This window comes from Leucopleurus acutus (assembly GCF_964270905.1).
Source record: "Leucopleurus acutus genome assembly, chromosome: 6".
NCBI classification, from domain to species: domain Eukaryota; kingdom Metazoa; phylum Chordata; class Mammalia; order Artiodactyla; family Delphinidae; genus Leucopleurus; species Leucopleurus acutus.
In genome coordinates this window covers 117,699,032-117,716,188 of record NC_139149.1, presented here as the reverse complement: position 1 = coordinate 117,716,188, position 17,157 = coordinate 117,699,032, and the positions used below count along the sequence as shown (strand labels likewise).

The 17,157-nt window shown below is 58.0% G+C and overlaps 2 protein-coding genes across 2 annotated transcripts; both read left to right on the top strand.

The window, feature by feature from the left end:
- Positions 1–1,839: 1,839 nt before the first annotated feature.
- OTOS (otospiralin) lies at positions 1,840–2,739 on the top strand (the record flags this gene model as incomplete). Its single annotated transcript, XM_082841939.1, has 3 exons — positions 1,840–1,900; positions 2,013–2,039; positions 2,555–2,739. Exons 1-3 carry the CDS (start codon positions 1,843–1,845, stop codon positions 2,737–2,739), a joined length of 270 nt encoding a protein of 89 aa, XP_082698065.1. The 5' UTR covers positions 1,840–1,842.
- Positions 2,740–7,063: 4,324 nt separating this feature from the next.
- Positions 7,064–11,759, top strand: COPS9 (COP9 signalosome subunit 9). Its single transcript, XM_082841738.1, has 3 exons — positions 7,064–7,171; positions 9,112–9,184; positions 11,493–11,759. The coding sequence occupies exons 1-3, from the start codon at positions 7,109–7,111 to the stop codon at positions 11,528–11,530; spliced, it is 174 nt and encodes a 57-aa protein (XP_082697864.1). The 5' UTR covers positions 7,064–7,108; the 3' UTR covers positions 11,531–11,759.
- The last annotated feature ends 5,398 nt before the right edge of the window (positions 11,760–17,157 follow it).

The window sequence follows — 17,157 nt, the reverse complement described above, 5'->3', positions numbered from 1 at the left end:
CTGTCACAGCCCCTTAGTGGGAATAAGGAGTAAAGACTGTTGGGCTGGCTGGTAGCTTCTAAGTGTGCTGGAGAATTTGGGAAAAGGAAATGAGGAGCTCAGAGCTTAAGATTCCCAGCCAGGGGCAGACAGAGAACCAGAAAGCGTCTGTGCTGTGCAGAAAAGCCCCTCAGACAGGCCTGCCCGCGAGGCTGGCCCTGGGCTGGGCGCGCCGGGAGGGTCCCCAGCCCCCTCGTGGAGCAGACGGCCTCATGGCCCCTAGACGTTTGTGCCCAACGAGGTTCTTGCGGAGTGCCGCTTCCTCCTGGGAGTCTGGAACCTTCACCAGGCACAGGTGCCCGCAACCACTCCCAGGAAAGCCCCAGGTGCTGTGTCTCTGACGGGCTCCCCGGGGAGACAGCACGTCACAGGTCATCACCGCTGGTGGCAGAGAGCTAAGTGTGTCGTGTGCTCACGCCTGGTCCCCGACTTGTCCCCACCAGCCTCTTCCTTTTACTGATGATGCTGTGTATCCTTTCTCTGTCCTGAATCCAGCTGTGAGCACGGCCTCTGCTGAATCCTGGGGGCCTCCTAGCGAACCTGGGAGAGGTTCTGGGGTCCCCGACACAGTTACCAAGTGCCCACCTGAGGACCCCAGCTCAGCTTCCCTAAAAGAATTTCTCTCTTGGAGGCACAGGGTCCGACTTCTGAAAATAAAACCCGAAGTTCAGCCTGGTGTGCGGCCGCATCACAGGCAGGTTGAACAGAGGACTCTCGGGTCCCATCTCTGAAAGTCTGGGCATTCTGGGGGGAAGCATAGCCCCTCCTCACTTGGGTGGGGACGTGTGAGCAGATTCTGGTGGAGCCGGGGACTCGAACCCCTAAATTCTGCTGGGGCTTCTTTGCCAGAAGACATCCTTCCTGCGCATCTGGGGGCTATAGTCCCCTCATACCTGAGTAACCTGTAATGGTCACCTGCTAAGTAGCTGTCTTGCGTGGCGACAGACTTAATCACTGCTTATAAGCCAGAGGCGCCAGTCTGGAGGTGGGACATCAGGCTGGACACCCCGCTTCCTGCCTGTCACTGTGCTCAACGGTGACCTGTCGGCGGGGACTGCTGACCCAGGGCTGCTGTTGGCTCCCCGAGGGTCCCGTCCTGCCTGCCTGTCCCCGGGGCAGCTCTGTGATTACCCTGCTCCCACAAGGGGGGCATCGCAGCCCCAGTGTCAGACTTCGAATGTCTTTCTCTCCTGGTAGAAAGGAAATTGGGTTTATTTTGAGTACCAATGTTGAATTCAGTCCTAAAACCTTAGGCCTGTGCAAAAATGTTTTTCTCCCAATTTGATCTTTGGATCAGATTCCCAAAAGTGGACTCCTGGGAGGTGGCCGCCAGCAGGGTCACAGAAGCCCTCAGTCCTCTGGGCGGGGATGGAATATTCAGTTTGAAGGTTCACGGAGGTGACGTCTGCCCCTGTCCCCGGCCTTTTATAAAGGGGAGGCTGTGCGCTGGCAGCAGACGCCCGTCAGGCTACACGGCTAGGGGACAGCAGCTGCGAGGTAACCTCTGGGGAGGGCATATGCGGGGTTGGGGGGGGGATTCCTTAAATAGTTAAATTAAATAAGGCCAACTGATTCTGCCTGGGGGTTAGCCTCAGAGGAAAGGCTTGAAGCCACTGAAATCGAAATTGTCAGGAAAACACTGGCAACTTCTCTTTTCACCAGAGCTGTTTTCCCAGGAGTGGCCCACCTGTGGGTGGCGGGAGCAGTGGCGGTCCGAGGGGTGGGTGGTCTCACCTGTCCGGGTTCCTCTTGCTGCAGGTGGACCTGAGCACCATTGGTCGGTGGGGGACAGGCCTGGGGAACATGAAGACCTGCCTGGTGCCCGGGCTGGCCCTCTGCCTCCTGCTGGGACCTCTGGCAGGTGAGGGGCTGCCTGTCCTCCTGTGCTGTCCTGTCTAGGCACTGGAGTACCGGTGGGTGGTGAGGTCCTTCCTGGGGGGCCTCTGGGGTGACTTCTCTCCCTTCCCTCGCAGGGGCCAAGCCGGTGCAGGAGGAAGGAGGTACCGTATTGCTTTCCCGGTTCTGGTCTCACGTGTCTGGGGGGCGGTGGGGGAAGAAGAGTGGCCGGGTGGGAGCTGGCCTCCGGTCCAGAGCAGGGGAAGTGGGAGCCCCGGCTCAGGTGTAGGCTGAGCCGCACTGGCAGAGGGACTGCAGCCTCTTCCCTGGGCCCTCTCCTCCAGCCACTGGGGACACACCGGGCAGGAGAGACCCTCTGAGCCCCCGAGGACCCCAGCATTCTCATCTCAGGCCCCTAGTCCCACCTTGGTGCAGAGCATCCGGACTCCAAGGCTGGGGGCTGTGGTGTCGTCCGAATCCCACCCGCATGCCCTGCATCCCGCTCAGTGTCTGCAGGATGGGCCAGACTTTGCCCTTCTCCCCTCCTCTGTCCCCCAGGCCAGGAGTCCTGAGGGGCAGGGCTGGTGTTACCCGCAGCTGCTCCTCAGATGGCCAGGCTCAGTGCCTCCGCGCAGGTGCGGGTGGGTCAGCCCCTGAGCAACTGTTGTCCTCCCTCCAGACCCCTACGCGGAGCTGCCGGCCATGCCCTACTGGCCCTTCTCCACGTCCGACTTCTGGAACTATGTGCAACACTTCCAGGCCATGGGGGCCTACCCCCAGCTGGAGGACATGGCCCGCACCTTCTTTGCCCACTTCCCGCTGGGGACCACCCTGGGCTTCCACGTCCCGTACAGGGAGGAGTGAGCATCCGGGGCAGGGGGGCCCCCAGCCCGTGGGAGTCGGGCCGGCCTCGTACTGAATAAACTCCTGGCTTGAATGCACGACGCACGTGGTGGTCTTCTTGGTTTTCTTAGGAGAAGCATCTCCACTCTGCTCCACTTACTCTCTCATTTGACAAATCAGCCCGGCCCCTCTTGCCCATCAGGGAACACTTCTTAGAAAGGCCTGTGCATGGTGTCTGTCCACAGAGTACCAACTGCGATGCCCCCTGTCCTCACTGACCCTAGGAGGATCCTCGGAGTGTAGGTGGGGAAACTGAGGCAAGCAGACACCAGGTAACTGCCTGGCTTGTTGACAGGACCCAGGTCCCATCCAGGCAGCTGCGCCCCAGGAACCCCCCCACCCTTGGCCACTGAGCTGGACAACAGGCAGACCCACAGCGGCCTCCCTGGGCTGGACGCCCTGCCGGGGCTCCACCCCTCGCGCTCAACTCACACCAGGGCAGCCGGTCTGTGGGCATCGCCGAGTGCCTGGGCGCTGGGTCTGCAGGCAGAAGGGCCCCCAAAACATGACCACCAGCAGTGCAGACTCGGGGACTTGGGGGGAGTGGGGCTGCCTGCCCTGGGCAGAGCCAGGACGCACGAGCTTCAGGCCCCGCCCCATCAGGGGGCGAAGAAATCGGTTTAATGGGCTGCAAGCTGCTTGTCTTTAAAATAAAATAATAGAAAATACTCCCTATTTAACTTTAGACACTGGTATTTGTACTAGCATCTAACCATAGAAACCACTACACACAATAAGAAGTTTGTAAGGTTTTGTGAAACTCGTGTGCTGTGTGTTCTGCTCATTGGAAATATGTGATGGGAATGAACTCCATCCTGTGTGCAGCCTCCAGGGTCTGCAGGCTGTCCTTTGAGGTGAGTGAGAAGTAGGGGTTATTCTGAGAGTTCTCTCCCGGGACCCTGGCATGGACACCCAGCTGTGCTGGGAGGGACCTGGGAGGGGGAGGGGAGGTGGCCGCGGTGCCCAGGCAGTGGCTGCCCACTGGCCCCAGCCGTCCAGCAAGGCTTCCTGCCCTCACTTCTGTCTCCACCTCCTGTGGCCAACGTGTAGCTTCCCTCCCTGTGTCCAGGCTTCAATGTGAAAGAGGAAGAAGCTGTTGGCCTAGCCTGTCGCTTCGGGAAAAACCAGTACATTCTTTGTTTCTTTTCCCCCTTGAGCTGGTCTGAGTTTGGTTTCTGTAAATTAACTGCACACACACACACACACACACACACACACATACACACACACACAAAGTCCCGACTCCTATGAGAGTCCACTTGTGGCAGCTGGGCCTTGACAAAACGTACCAGACGAAAGGCACCCTCACCCCCTGGACATGGTGCTGACCTGTGTGTTAATTCATGTGCGTGCGTGTGTGTTTGTGTGTGTGTGGTCATTTACATGCCACTCGGATTTTCATGCACCCAGTTACGTCAAGCATTGGAGAATGACGGCTCCAGATGCCCCTCCAAAGTGCTCGAAGGACTGCCTCCCGTGCGCCTCCCGGGGAAGCCCCAGGGGTGCCCTGGCCAGAGCTGTGTCCCCTCTTGGACACACCCATGACCACCCAAGACACATAGCTGCATTATTGCATGTCTTCAAAGTCCCAGCTGCCCTCCTTCTGTTCTCAGAAGAAGAAAACCCCACCCTCAAGCAACCCTCAGCAGACGCCCTGCCCGCCTGCCCTGTGGCCCCAGGGGCACCTGGCTCCCCATTCAGGACTCAGATTTGGCTGTGACCCTCTCTGTCCACCTGAGCACACACAGCTTCATTTCCCTTCTGTGCACCCCTCTTGGTTTCCCTTCACAGTCAGACCTGGTGGCGGGGGACCTCTCCACTTCCTGCCCCACGTCCTCAGCTGGCTTCACCCCTCAAGGCTTGCTACCAACAAGCACCACCGGCAGCCACTGTCTTCTCATCCCTGCCTCGCCGCTGATGGCCTGGGGGACCACACGCCCGCCGTGCCCAGCAGTCAATGCCCCGTCGACTGAAAAAAACGCACAACCTAGAAGTTGAGAATTATGTTTTATTTGGCAGACATACTGAGGACTTAAGTTCAGGAGACAGCCTCTCAGATCTCATGGTCCTGAAGAGGGAAGGGAGGAGCCAGGATCTATAGTTTTTGCCAAAAAAGACTAGGTAGTTGGGACATCAAAAGATTCCTGCTAATTAAAGAAAACCAGACATCTCAAGTTAATGAATTCAGTGCTTTTCTTTGTACGGGAAGAGGCAAGCGTCTGGGCTCACTGAAATTACTCCTTTGATATGCGCCTGAACTCTCCTGCGGGCCAGGATCGGGCTCTCCTCCATCCTGAATCCCCTCAGGGTGCACAGTGGGAGCCGCTGCAGAGGCTGAGGGCCTGACGGCCTCAACATCCTTTGTTTACTGATACGGCCGCAGCCGCGACATTCTTTGTTCACACCTGCTGTCCTGGAGCAGTCACCAATAGGGTCCCTTTCACTCTCAAAGGATATGGTCTGGATGTGGTCACCCAGCGACAAGCCCAATCCCCTGGTGCTCTCCGGGGTCCCCCAAGCCGACCCTGTCCTTCCACCCCTGTGACATCACTGCCCTGCTTCTGCTCCTCCATAAACATGTGTCCCCTGGGGCGGACTCTGTGCCCCGCTCTCCTGGAGACCTCACCTCTCCACAGGAATGGGGGTCCCTGTGCTTTGAAACTACTCAGAAGGGGAGTTGGCTGGTACCACGGACTCAGGCTTCACTGGTCTGACTTTCCCTCGGGCACTTGGGGTGACTCGTGTCATGGTGACATTGGAGGCTCACCCACCCGGCCAGTCACTTTCCCTTCTCCCTTGGCCCTGCGCTGTCCACCCACGCCTGACCCGGGGCCACAATCCCTGCTCAATCTAGGCTCAATTCCCGTCTCCCTGGAACCACCCTCCCTTCCCCCTCCCCCTCCCCACCCCCACTTCTCTGGCAGCTTAGCCCCCAAGCCTACCTACTTCTAAAAGTCTAGCTCAGATATCTCATGCTCTCCTTCCCCACCATCCCTTCCCCTCTCCCTCCTGCCCTCACTTCTCTCTCATTCACATTCTTTTTAAAAACTTATGATAAAATGCATACAATGGAACATTTACTACCTTAACTTTTTTTGAGAGGCATTAAGTGCATTCACATTGTTATGCAACCATCATCGCCATCCATCTCCAGGCTATTTCTTCTCCTCATTAAGCACTAACTCCCCCTCCCCCTCCCCCAGCCCCATTCTACTTTCTGTCTCTATGAATTTGATTACTCTGCGTACCTCATATAAGCGGAATCATACGGTATTTGTCTTTTGGAGATTTCACTAAGCATAATGTCCTCAAGGTTCATCCACATTGGAGCAGCTGTTAGAATTTCCTTCCTTTTAAAGGCTGAATAATATTCTACTGTATGGATGGACCACATTTTGCTCAACCATTGAAATGTTGATGGATACCTACCCGAGTTCTTTCACATTTTAGCCATTGTGAAAAATGTTGCTGTGAACGTGGGTGTACAAATATCTCTTCGAGACCCTGCCGTCAATTCTTTTGGGTTTATGCCCAGGGTGGAATCCTGGACCATACGGTAAATCTATGTTTCACTTTTGAGGAACCTCCATACTGTTTTCTGCAAGAGCCGCACCATTTTACATGCCAACCAGCAGCGCGCAAGGGTTCCAGTTTCCCCACATCCTTGCTAACATTTGGTATTTTCTGGGGTTTTGACAGTAGCCATGCCGATGGATGTGGGGTGGTATCTCATTGTGGTTTGGTGATGATGATCTGATGATCAGTGATGTTGAACATCCTTTCATAGGTTTATTGGCCAGTTATAAATCTTCTTTGGATAAATGTCTATTCCAGTCCTTTGCTGATTTTTTAATCGGACTCCTTGTTTTCTGTTGTTGAATTTTAGGAGTCCTCTGTACATTCTGTATATTAATCCCTTATCAGGTATATGGTTTGCAAATGTCTTCTCCCATTCTGTGGGTTGCCTTTTTACTCTGTTACCCACGCATACTCTTTAATGGGTATTTCCTGGGCACCTGTCGGTGTCAGGCCCTTAGGTCCAAACTGTCTGTGGCCGCGGTGAGGTCACGGCTTCCTTTGTGTGCCGGCAGCCACGCGGAGACCCCGCCCACCCCAGCCCCAACCAGGCCAGTCCTGCCCTCCTCGACTAATGGAGGAGGGGACCATAGCGTGGAAGGTCCTCCGGCGGCTAGATCTGCCAGATGGTGGGGGGAGGAAACCATAGAGTCGGCCGTCCTCTCGAGTCTAGACTTGCCAAGGCGGGGCTTGCACCGGAAGAGGGAGTCAGCAGGCCGGAAGTGGGTCGGGGACGCCGGAGCTGCAGGTGGAGATGAAGCCGGCGGTGGACGAGATGTTTCCCGAGGGTGCGGGGCCCTACGTGGATCTGGACGAGGTAAGGCGGGCGGCGCCGGGCCGGGCGGGAGCGGAGCCAAGGCCAGCTGTCGGGCGCGGGCCGGGTTTGGGGCGAGAGAAGGTGGCCACGGCCTGCGCGGGCGCGCTCGCCGTCCCTGCGGTTCCTACCTCGGGCGAGAGAATGGGGCCTCCGGGAACCCAGTGAGGTGGCGGCCGGGATGGCTGCGGGCCGGGGTTGCGGTGAGCGTCGGTGCCCGCGGCCTGGAGCCCCGCAGGAGCGATTGGTGGGGACCCCGGGGACGGGGTTGAGCTGGTGCCAGGTGCTGGGGAGGAGGTAGGCCCCGGCCGGGATGGCGTGCTGTGGCGCGGCGGGGGCGAGTCCCCGTCTGGGAGGAGGGGAGACGAGAGCTCGGCTGACCAACGGCCCTTGGGAAAGAAGCGGCCGCCAGCCCGCGGAGCGGGGGAGAGGGGCGCCTGGCAGGTCTGTGCTCCGCGCGGGGCAGTTGCGCAGGGTGGTTGTGTCACCCCATCCTCTGGGCACAGGGCGTTCCTGTCTGGTGTTGGTGGTGTGTGCTCGGAGTGTCAGGCCGGCTCCGCGGGGTCCGGACCTCGATTTCTCCTTGTCAAACCTCAGGGGGGACAGACCCATTCTGTGTGCTCCTGGGCGTCCCGGGAGCACAGAGAGACGCTGGGTGCCAATTCTTAGTGCATCAAAAGGCGGTGCGGGTTGCTAGAAGCCCCCGGGCTTTGTGGTGGCCCAGCAAAGGCTTAGGAGAGCAGCTGGCTGCAGCCAGATGCTGGCGGCGCGCTGGGGCGGAGGCAGGGGCGAGGCCTGGCGGATCGGGAGCGAGGCCTGCAGGGTCTAGGGGAGGGCAGGTCGTGCCTGAGAGAGCGGGAATGGGATGGAGCCGGGCAGGCGGGGTTGGGGGGCTGATGGTGCATGGCCTGTAGCCGTCCTGGGACAGGTGGGCCCTCTGCACTCCAGTCCCGAGGCACCTGCACTCACCCCCTGCTTCTCTGCCCTGTGCTCCAGGCGCTACTTTAGGCAAGCGTGGAGTCGCTGGAGGGCTTTAAGGTGCGGAGTGACGGCTCTGACTGGTTCGTGGCGCCGTCGCTCTGGAGGGTTTGGGGTGAGAGAGTGGGGCAGTACAAACAGGGGGACAGGGGGCGCGAGGAGGGTCTGAATGAAGGCAGTGCCTCCAGAGGGAGATAGGCTCAACTCCGCAGCTGTGTCACAGGTAGAATCCGCACAGCTTCCTGTGGGGACGGGGCAGGGGAGGGCGCCTGAGGAGGGAAGGAAGGCTCTGAGAGTCCCCGCTGCTAAGGGAGGGCGGGAGGTGCTCTGCCCTTTGAGCCAGCAAGAGGCAGGGCAGACAGCCTGGGGGCGGTCGGGAGTCAGGGTGGCAGCGGGCCTGTGGGCCGGCCGTCCAGGGTGCTGCCACCAGAGGCCTCTGCTCTGGCTGTCACCATGTGACTCTAAAAGAGGCTCAGAATCCTCGCCACGTTGCCCAGCTTTGGTTGTGGCGTTGTTTCACTGCCACCGTTGAGTGGTGGCAGTGGGAAGGCCCGTGATGGCCCCGCCCCCCTCCCCAGAACCCCAGGTCAGCAGGTCGGTTTCTCAGGGGAAATGGTTTAACTCTCAGAAGCAGTCCAGAGCAGAGCAGTGGTCAGGCTCAGTCTTGCGCGCGCTCGGGGCCTCTTGTCCAGGTGTGCGCAGCAGTGCTGCTGTTTGGGGCAGCGGCAGGACTCTACGGCAAAGGCGAGAGGAGTCGAGGACGTACGACCCGAGGGGACCCTCGCCGTAATTCCTTGGAATGCCGCCTCCCCAGCCCTGCGCGCACTCCCTCCCTTCCCCTGGACTAAGTGTTGTCTCCGACCTGGACACTTTCTGCCCAGGAGTGGTGTGGAGCCTGCGTGGCACTTACACCACTCGTTCTCTCGGAAAACCCCGCTGCCATGAGCTTTCCTTTCCCTCCCCAGGCAGGAGGCAGCACCGGGCTCCTGATGGACTTGGCGGCCAATGAAAAGGCAGTTCACGCAGACTTTTTTAATGGTAAGGACGCTGGGATTGGCTGGCCGGTTTTAATCTGTTTCTTCTGCAAGTTATGCAGTGGAGCAACTTCCTGACATGAGTGACTTGGATCGTAGACCAGTAAAGGCCAGATCCTGTGCCATTCTTGGAACGCCGCGCAGCCCTGTTTTTCAGGAGGGAAAAAAGCTTCCAGTCTTATGTTCCAGTTGTTGAGTTTGAGCCGTGAACGTGCACTTGGACACTGAAACTGTAGCAGGGTCTGGTCCGTCTGGCTTTCTCGTCTCCCCTCTCTCGCGATGGCTGGTTTGCTTTCCTCTCCCTGTTCGCCACTGGGTTCCTGTCTCCTGGGCTCTGCCTGTGCAGAGTGGCAGCCACACTCCTGCTCTTCTCCGCCCCTTTTCTCTGACACCGGGAGCTACTCGCATGTAAGGGCTTAATGCTAGCTTCAGGAACATGGGTGGAGTTTTACCAAATAAACTGTGAGAAACTAACTTTATAGGAGTCTTCATATACGTTTGAGGGGGTCCTTCTCGTGTCCCCTTCCGGTTTCTTAAGGCCTTGTTCCTATAGAGTATATTCATCCCTACCAAGGGTTAAATCATAAGAAACACAAGATCGCTTTCTTAGGAGAGTAAAGTGGTATTTTATCTCTCACCGTCCGTCTGTCATCCAGGGTGCCCGCCACTACAGAGAACTTTCGTCACTAGTTAGTGGCGGCCAGGATGTTGCCTTGCCATGTTGGTTTTCAGGGGCCCCGAACCTCTGTGGCGCCCGAGCCCGTGTTGTTTTTTCTGGCTGCTTTTCAGGCGTTGTTGCCTAACGAGAGAAGCCAGGCTGCTGCATGAGGGCAGCCTTCCCGGGGAGCCCAGCTGCTCTCCCCAGGCAGCGTCCCCGCAGGACTGAGGGGGGTGACGTTTGTTAAGTTCTCCGGGGGAGCAGGTGTGGGGAGCACGGGGTGCAGAGCCGCCGCTAGGACCTCACCCAGGTAGGGGTGTGTGGTCCCCAGTACGGCACGATCCACTCACACTTTGAGGGTCTCCTTGCAAGCCCCCCTCCTCCTCTGCCAGCCCGGGGCTTAGAGACAGTTGGCTGATTTCCACCTACAGCCCTTTAATTCTGACAGAGCACCTGTGAGAAGGGCCCAGGCCTTCAGGCCAGGTGAGCACGGGAGCGGATGAGGGCGCTTCTCCCTCCGAGTCCGAGTCCGGCAGGGAGGAGAAGGGGCGCAGGCGAGCAGACGCCACCCGGCAGGTTGTGACGGCCCAGGTGTGCCGGAAGCCATTCCCGCGAGGAAGCCGAGTGGCCTTTGGAAGGACTTGTCCGTAGTCCTTTTCACTCATGATTGAACAGATAGGTTTTGATGGCCTGTCGTCCCCTAGGCAGTGGAGTTCAAACCCCGAGCGAGGTTCGCTCTGCTCACTCACTTTTACAGAATGGGAGCGCTAGACGGGGTGGGCCGGGACGGCTCGGGGCGAGAGCCCAGACAGGTGGGCGCAGGGGGAGAGTGGCGGAGCTGCGGGACCACAGGCCAGGCCAGGCGGTGGCAGAGGCGGGCACCGGTGGGGCCGTCCGGGGGCGGGGCGGGGCAGGAGGTGCCTGGGTGCCGCCTTTCCCCGGGGAGCAGGGGTGTGGGGACCAACCCGTCCTCCTGATGGCTCTTCGTTTACTCTGCACATTCTCAGTGCACGGTACACGTGAGTGGCTTTTTCTCTTCTTGTGAAAGTAACACATAACCCGTGGTGGGGATGTAGAAAATATACAAAGAAGTAGACAGAAGGACAAATAACCATGAGTTTGGCTTTGACCCCCTCGCAGGATGCAGTGCGCTGTGAATTTCTGGCGTTTCTTCTAGTGGGAATGGGGATCAGGCTGTGTTTCTCAAGCTTAACTATAGGTCAGACTCTCCTAAAGGGAGTCGTTCTCACGGGGCTCTGTCCCTCCACCGCCTTTCTCCCCCCAGCTCTGCAGTTTCCTGCTCACGGCTGGGAGCCGCAGGCAGCTTCAGCCCCCCTCCCCTGCCCTCCACGCAGCGTTGGGGAGAGCAGAGCCCTGGCCGTACTCACGGGCACGCAGTCACGGCTGTGAGGGGTCGCCCACGTGGTCCAGAACACGCCCTCATGCATTTTCTTAAGATTGTCATCTAAATAGAAACAAGAGTAAAGGTGCACTCTGGACTGCTGTCCCTTTGGACTGTATGAGCCCTGGTTGGATAAGATTGAGAGCCTGTCCTGGGAAAAGTCCTTTATCAGATTGTTCACTGTTTTCTCTCTATTTCCTCAGCTGTAGACCTCGTTTGCCCCATCAATGTGTGATTTTGTTCATTTTGTAGATTTTGAAGATCTCTTTGATGACGATGATATCCAGTGAGGTGTGTCCGGCGGTGCGTTTGCTCAGGCTTTGCCATGCCGTGGTGTGGTGGATCGCCTCAAAGGACAGTTTTAGATGGTTCTGGAGAACTTGTGGAAATCACTTGAAATTCGGTGATGGTTAACGAAGAAGGAAGAGATAGTTTTAACCATCTGGATGAAGCCTGTTAATCTCTGAATGTGACCGCCTTTTGTCCTTAACTTCAATTAAAAAAGTGATGTTATTACTTGCAGGGTGATTTTAATGCTTGTATTTTTGAGTGAATATTACAATCCCTAGACGTCTCCTTGTGCATACGTGTACATGCATGCCTGTGTTCCATGCTAAGAGAACCAGGTCTCAGCATAGAAATACATGGTGCACTTTTTGTTTTTGCGGTACGTGGGCCTCTCACTGCCGTGGCCTCTCCCATCGCGGAGCACAGGCTCCGGACGCGCAGGCCCAACGGCCACGGCCCACGGGCCCAGCCGCTCCGCGACACGTGGGATCTTCCTGGACTGGGGCATGAACCCGTGTCCCCTGCATCAGCAGGCGGCCTGTCAACCACTGCGCCACCAGGGAAGCCCCACATGGTGCACTTTTTGCTCTGTGGCCTTGAGTAATTCTGACAGCTCACGGTTGCTAACGTGCTGTTTGTGTTAGACCCGTAAGCGGTGCAGGCCGGCTCCTGGAAGTGCCTGTGAGACCTTACTCGGGTCCCATCCCTCCCCTGGAGGCACGTGTAGCTGCGTGTTTCCCCTCCTAACGTCAGAGCAGCTGCTGTCCCCAAATCTGAGGCTGGAAGAAGCAGGGCAACTCGATAATGACTCTGGAAGAGACGCCTCCTACCTGAGAAATGTGTGCGTTGGTTCACCTCAAAGGAGAGCGTAGCACCTACGGGGGAAGTTTCTTGCTGGTCCAGCTCAGCAATTGATAATGGTTGTAAACACTAAGATTACTATTTCGTATCAGTCTCGAAGTGAAGAATGTTCCTTCGATAAGGAAAGGCCCAGGGCACATGGCTTCATCGGTCCCCACAGCTCAGAGTCGAGCAGAGCCACTTAGATGAGTTGGGATGTGCTGACCTTCCCCGTGAGAACTGCCGAATGGAGCACCTCGATGGCCTGGTTATGAAAGACATTTCACCGAAGACCAGGTGAGATTTTAAACAGAACGAGACGTTCCCTCTGCCTGTTTTCTCGTGAGTGCCGAGTGGGCTTCTGCCACTTAGCAGGCCCGTCCTGATGGAGCTCGGCCCCCGGGAGGGAGGGCCAGTCATCTAGCGCGGCTCAAGGGGCTGACACGAGGGCAGCGACCCTGGGAAGACCAGCTTGGGAGAAACTGGGAACACCCTTCATTTGAAGCCCCGCCCTGTGTCGGGATTCGGGGCTACATCTGTGTCAGACTCACAGCTCAGATCTGCAGCCAGAGTGACGGGGCCTCCAGGCGAGCTGCACGGCCTGACCTCAGGGAGAGACATCTGCTTGTCCTTGAGGTCAAGTCACAGGCAGCTACGTTTCCTCAGCGGGCTCCTCAGAGCAGGCCCGGAAGGCTCTGTGGGGAGCACCTGGGCATTTGGGTGAGTCCTTAGCCAGCAGGTGGTTGCCCTGCAGCCGGCTCAGTTGAGGTTTATGTAAACACGGCCCTTCGGGGGGCTTGCACTTCACCGTGTTACGGGCGTGGTGACAGCTCAGGCTGGTGGCGCCCCGAGTTGTCCCTGCGTCGAGCATGTCACCGAGGAGCAGTGGTCGTGCCCCATCAGCTCCCCTGCCTCAGGCCTCTGTTCCTCGTTGGTAGACACAGCCCTTGGTCCCCGCGGTGCCTTCTGGTTCAGGGTCTGTGGTCTTCAGCAGGGAGGAAGCAGCCCAGGCAAAGGAAGGGCTGCCGCGGGCCCGGGTGAGGAGCTGGCCTGTCCCTGCCAGGCCGCGGCTGTAGGACCCCAGCGGGCTCCGTGTTGGCCTCAGAGTTTCAGACCAGTCTGGTGCTCAGTGAATGTCAGCTGTGTGCGTGTGTGTGTGTGTGCGCGCGCGCGCGCACGGGTCTTTTGCACTCTTAGGCCTCTGCTTACGCGCTAGGCTCTAGGCCTCCTTTGCTTTCACAGAACCCTTGCAGCTTCCTCAGTACCGTGAGGCCGAGGTTCAGAGTCACTTCTTTTCTTCCTCCTCTCACTGTGGCTTGGCCGGCACCCTTGGGGAGCGGTGGCTACCTCAGGAGATGCTCATACCTTTGACGAAGAAACTCTAGCCATTGTCCGTAGTATGTTGTCACTCACAGTGACAAAGCACGTTTTTTTCACTTTCTGTTCCTAACTGCCAGGGTCGCAGAGATTGGCCTACATGCCGGTCTGGAAAGCCCACGGCAGAGGGAAGCTGTACCGCCTTCCCCCGCAAGCTCGGCTGCCAGCCGGCTGCAGAACAGAGGATGGCAAAGCACGACTCCGGCCGGAGTGCCTGCGGCCACCGGGAGAAGAATGGGCGGAAGGCGAGGGAGACTCCTGGGGGCTGGAGAAGAGACAGGAGGGAAGCATCCTGCATTGGAGTCCTTGGAAGCGAAAGAAGAAGAATTTGTCGGAAAGCTGTGGAAGGCAGGCGAGCAGAGGGCCCCGGGGCTCAGGCCACCTGCGGGCGCACCCGCCTGTTGGCTCCTCGGCCCAGGAGGTCTTCATCCACACGGGAGGTGTGGTTTCCACGGTGCCCTGCTGTTCCGCTGCCAGCGCCACCCCGTTGGGGGTTTAGAGTCCGCAGCAAGCGCTCGGGAAGGCCTCTGATTGGCGCACCCTCTGTCTGTCCCACTCCCTGGCCCGTCGGCAGTGTCCACGCTTCTCGCTGTGAGCCAGGAGGGCAGCGCCCACTCACAGCTCGCAGGATTGGGAAGGCCCTTTCCTCCGGGGGAGGGTGCACATGGGGGACCGCCGCTCGGTAGCTGGGGTGGGGACCTGGAGAGTATCACCTGCTAAGGTGGGGTGTTGTGGATCCTTGGGAAGCTGCGGGCTCTTGGAAGGTAGGATTCCATGAAGGGAGCCCTTCCTAAGCCACGTGATCAAGCGCGTGGCTTTTACACGCTTTGGTTTTTGAGAATCTGAGTTTGGGGAGGTAACCGGAGGATAGAACTGTTTTGATGCTTTGAGCCATTGGAGGACTTCAGTCATGGCCTTTCAAGAAACCATCTACTTCCCCTGCCCTTAGAGTTCTTCTTCCCGGGTGGAGGGAAAGCGTTCGTCTCACGGTCAGCCTTTGCACTGGCCGCTTGTTGGGTAGAAAGATGCTCGGGAAGCCGCCAGGGAGAGGCGACAGGCCTCTGAGTTCTTGGACGAACACTGAGCAGCCGGGTTAGGGGCACTTCCAAACAAGTCACATTTTTAAGAAGCCACGTTATTGACTTTAGAAAATTTACTGCTGTGAATTCTGCTTGGAGCCAAGATGAGAAAGTGCTGAGAAAAGGGTGCTAAAATAAAAAGCTCCTTTGTCCCTCAGGAGGCCAGAGGTGGGCCTTCGGGCGCTGGGCCTTTCCACTGGCTCTCGGAGCCTGGGTCTCAAGAGTTCGGGCCTCAGCAGGGGGCAGAGGGCGAGGCCCCCAGTGCCCCGCACAGCTCTGCCCGCGCTCCTCCCCGACAAGGCTCACGGGACGAGCGGCTTCTCCACGAGCGTCCTGAGGCCTCCATGTCAGTCGTCCACCCCCAGCATCAAGCCGGGGTCAGTACTGAATGGTCACGGCCGCACTGAGGGGTCTTTTAGGTGCCTGTGTTGTGTGTGAATAATTATTATCTGATAAGTCACAAAATAAACTGCTCATAAGTGGCTTTAATGGCTGTCGTCACGAGGGAGTGTGACTCCGTGGGAACAGCAAGGGCTCTGCAGTCAGAGAGGTTGTCCAGGGGAGGGGACAGTGGAGTGATGTCCAGGACAGTCAGCTGACCTGCAGGGTGACTGCGCTAGAAGACAGCTGGTCCCTTTGTCCCTGCAGTTGAGCAGAGTGTCCCCCACGTGGCAGGTGCTCGGTGCATGTCTGATCCATGTAAACAGACAGCGGTGTAATAACCGAGTCCTGGTGCTGCTGGGAGGGGAGAAGCCTGACCCAGAGGGGTGCAGAGCACCTGCCCGGAGCTCCACGCCGGTGCCTCGTGGCTTCAGGGCCGGGGCACCGAACTCCAGGCCCCAGGAACTGCCCACGCGTGACTCACAGGGAAAGCCTGGGACTCAAGTGCTGCCATGTGTTCTCAGGTCACACCTGGCCAGAGAGAGGCTGCCGTGTGAGACCCTCAATTCAGAGGCCCCGGAGGTGGGACAGGCCAGACCTCGCCGGGGTCAAACAGGCCCTGCCAAACAAGACCGCCCCCTCCTTTGCCCCCAGAAATGTCCTGGCCTCAGCTCTGATTGAGACGGGGATTCGGAGAGGGAGGGGGGAGAAGAAGAGCTCTCAAGACGAAGCTGTGGTGAACAGTGTCCCTGGAGCTCGACTCCCCCTGGGTGGTCTTGGGACACCCGTGGCCTCTGAGCCTGTGAAGTGAGGGTACCATGAACACCTTCCCCGTGCGGGTACGAGAGGGGTCACTGAGTGAATTTGAGTTGCACCTGGAACAGCGCCCTGTACGTGGTGGAGCAGGTGCCTTGAACATGAGCTGCAGTGTTGTTTTCACGTTCGTGAGTCACAGGAACGCCTTGTGCTCTGTGCTTGGGTTTTTTCCTTCCCTAAGTCCCTATCCTTGAACAAACACTGTCTTCTCATCGCGCGAGTGATTTGCCCCAGGTGACTCAGCGTTTGGGAGGCAGAGAGGTGCCGGACTGTGGCCCTTCGTCAAGGGCTGCGTTCTCTCTCCGCAGAGACCACGAACAAAGCCAGGAGACAACCAGCAGATTTGGAAGGAATACAGGAAACCTGGCTCCCAGACAAAGGGCTGAAGTGATCACATTTGCGGACGTAGAGAACTTTTACAAAGTGGCACGAAGGAGGTGACGCGTTGGCAAATGATGGGCACAGGTTACTGAAAAGTCAGTTTGCAGAAGAACAAGTTCAAAGGGCCAGTAAGTACTTCAAGGTGCTCAGAATCACAAGAAGTTGGTAAACGTCCATTAAGGCGGCAAGGCGCCGCTTTACTCACTGGAGGGCAAGGGCTTTGAGTGATGGAAGGCTGCCCACGCTGATGCGGGGTGGGGGGACCATGGGACGTGGCCATGATGAAGACTGGAGACCCGGCGGAACCAGGACAGGAGGTTGGTCCCAGCATTTTCCCTCCTGGCAACAGACCATGGAAAGAGTGAACGATCGTCGCTGGAAGAAGCATTGGTGCATGCACACCACGGGGAGCCCTGCACCCCTAGACCGAGTGGCCTTTGACCCTGGAGGGGGTTCCATAGGGCCCTGTGGGTGGGGAAGCTGAGATGCAGGAGGCGGGCTGTTACCGGGCACATTTATACCTGTTCATCTGATGTATGGAACTTGCCTCTCGGGTGTGTAAAGAGGTACGTTTTGGGGGTGAGTGTGTGTGTGTGCACATACACCTCCCCCTGTACGCCCATCGTAGCCCACGGGTTATGATGATACTTGTGTGTATATATATGATCAGATGTGTGTGTGTGAAAGTTTCACAAAAGATGGAGCTCACAGCCCTGTGGGAAAGGACAACAAGCAAAGAGGCTGTGAAAACACTG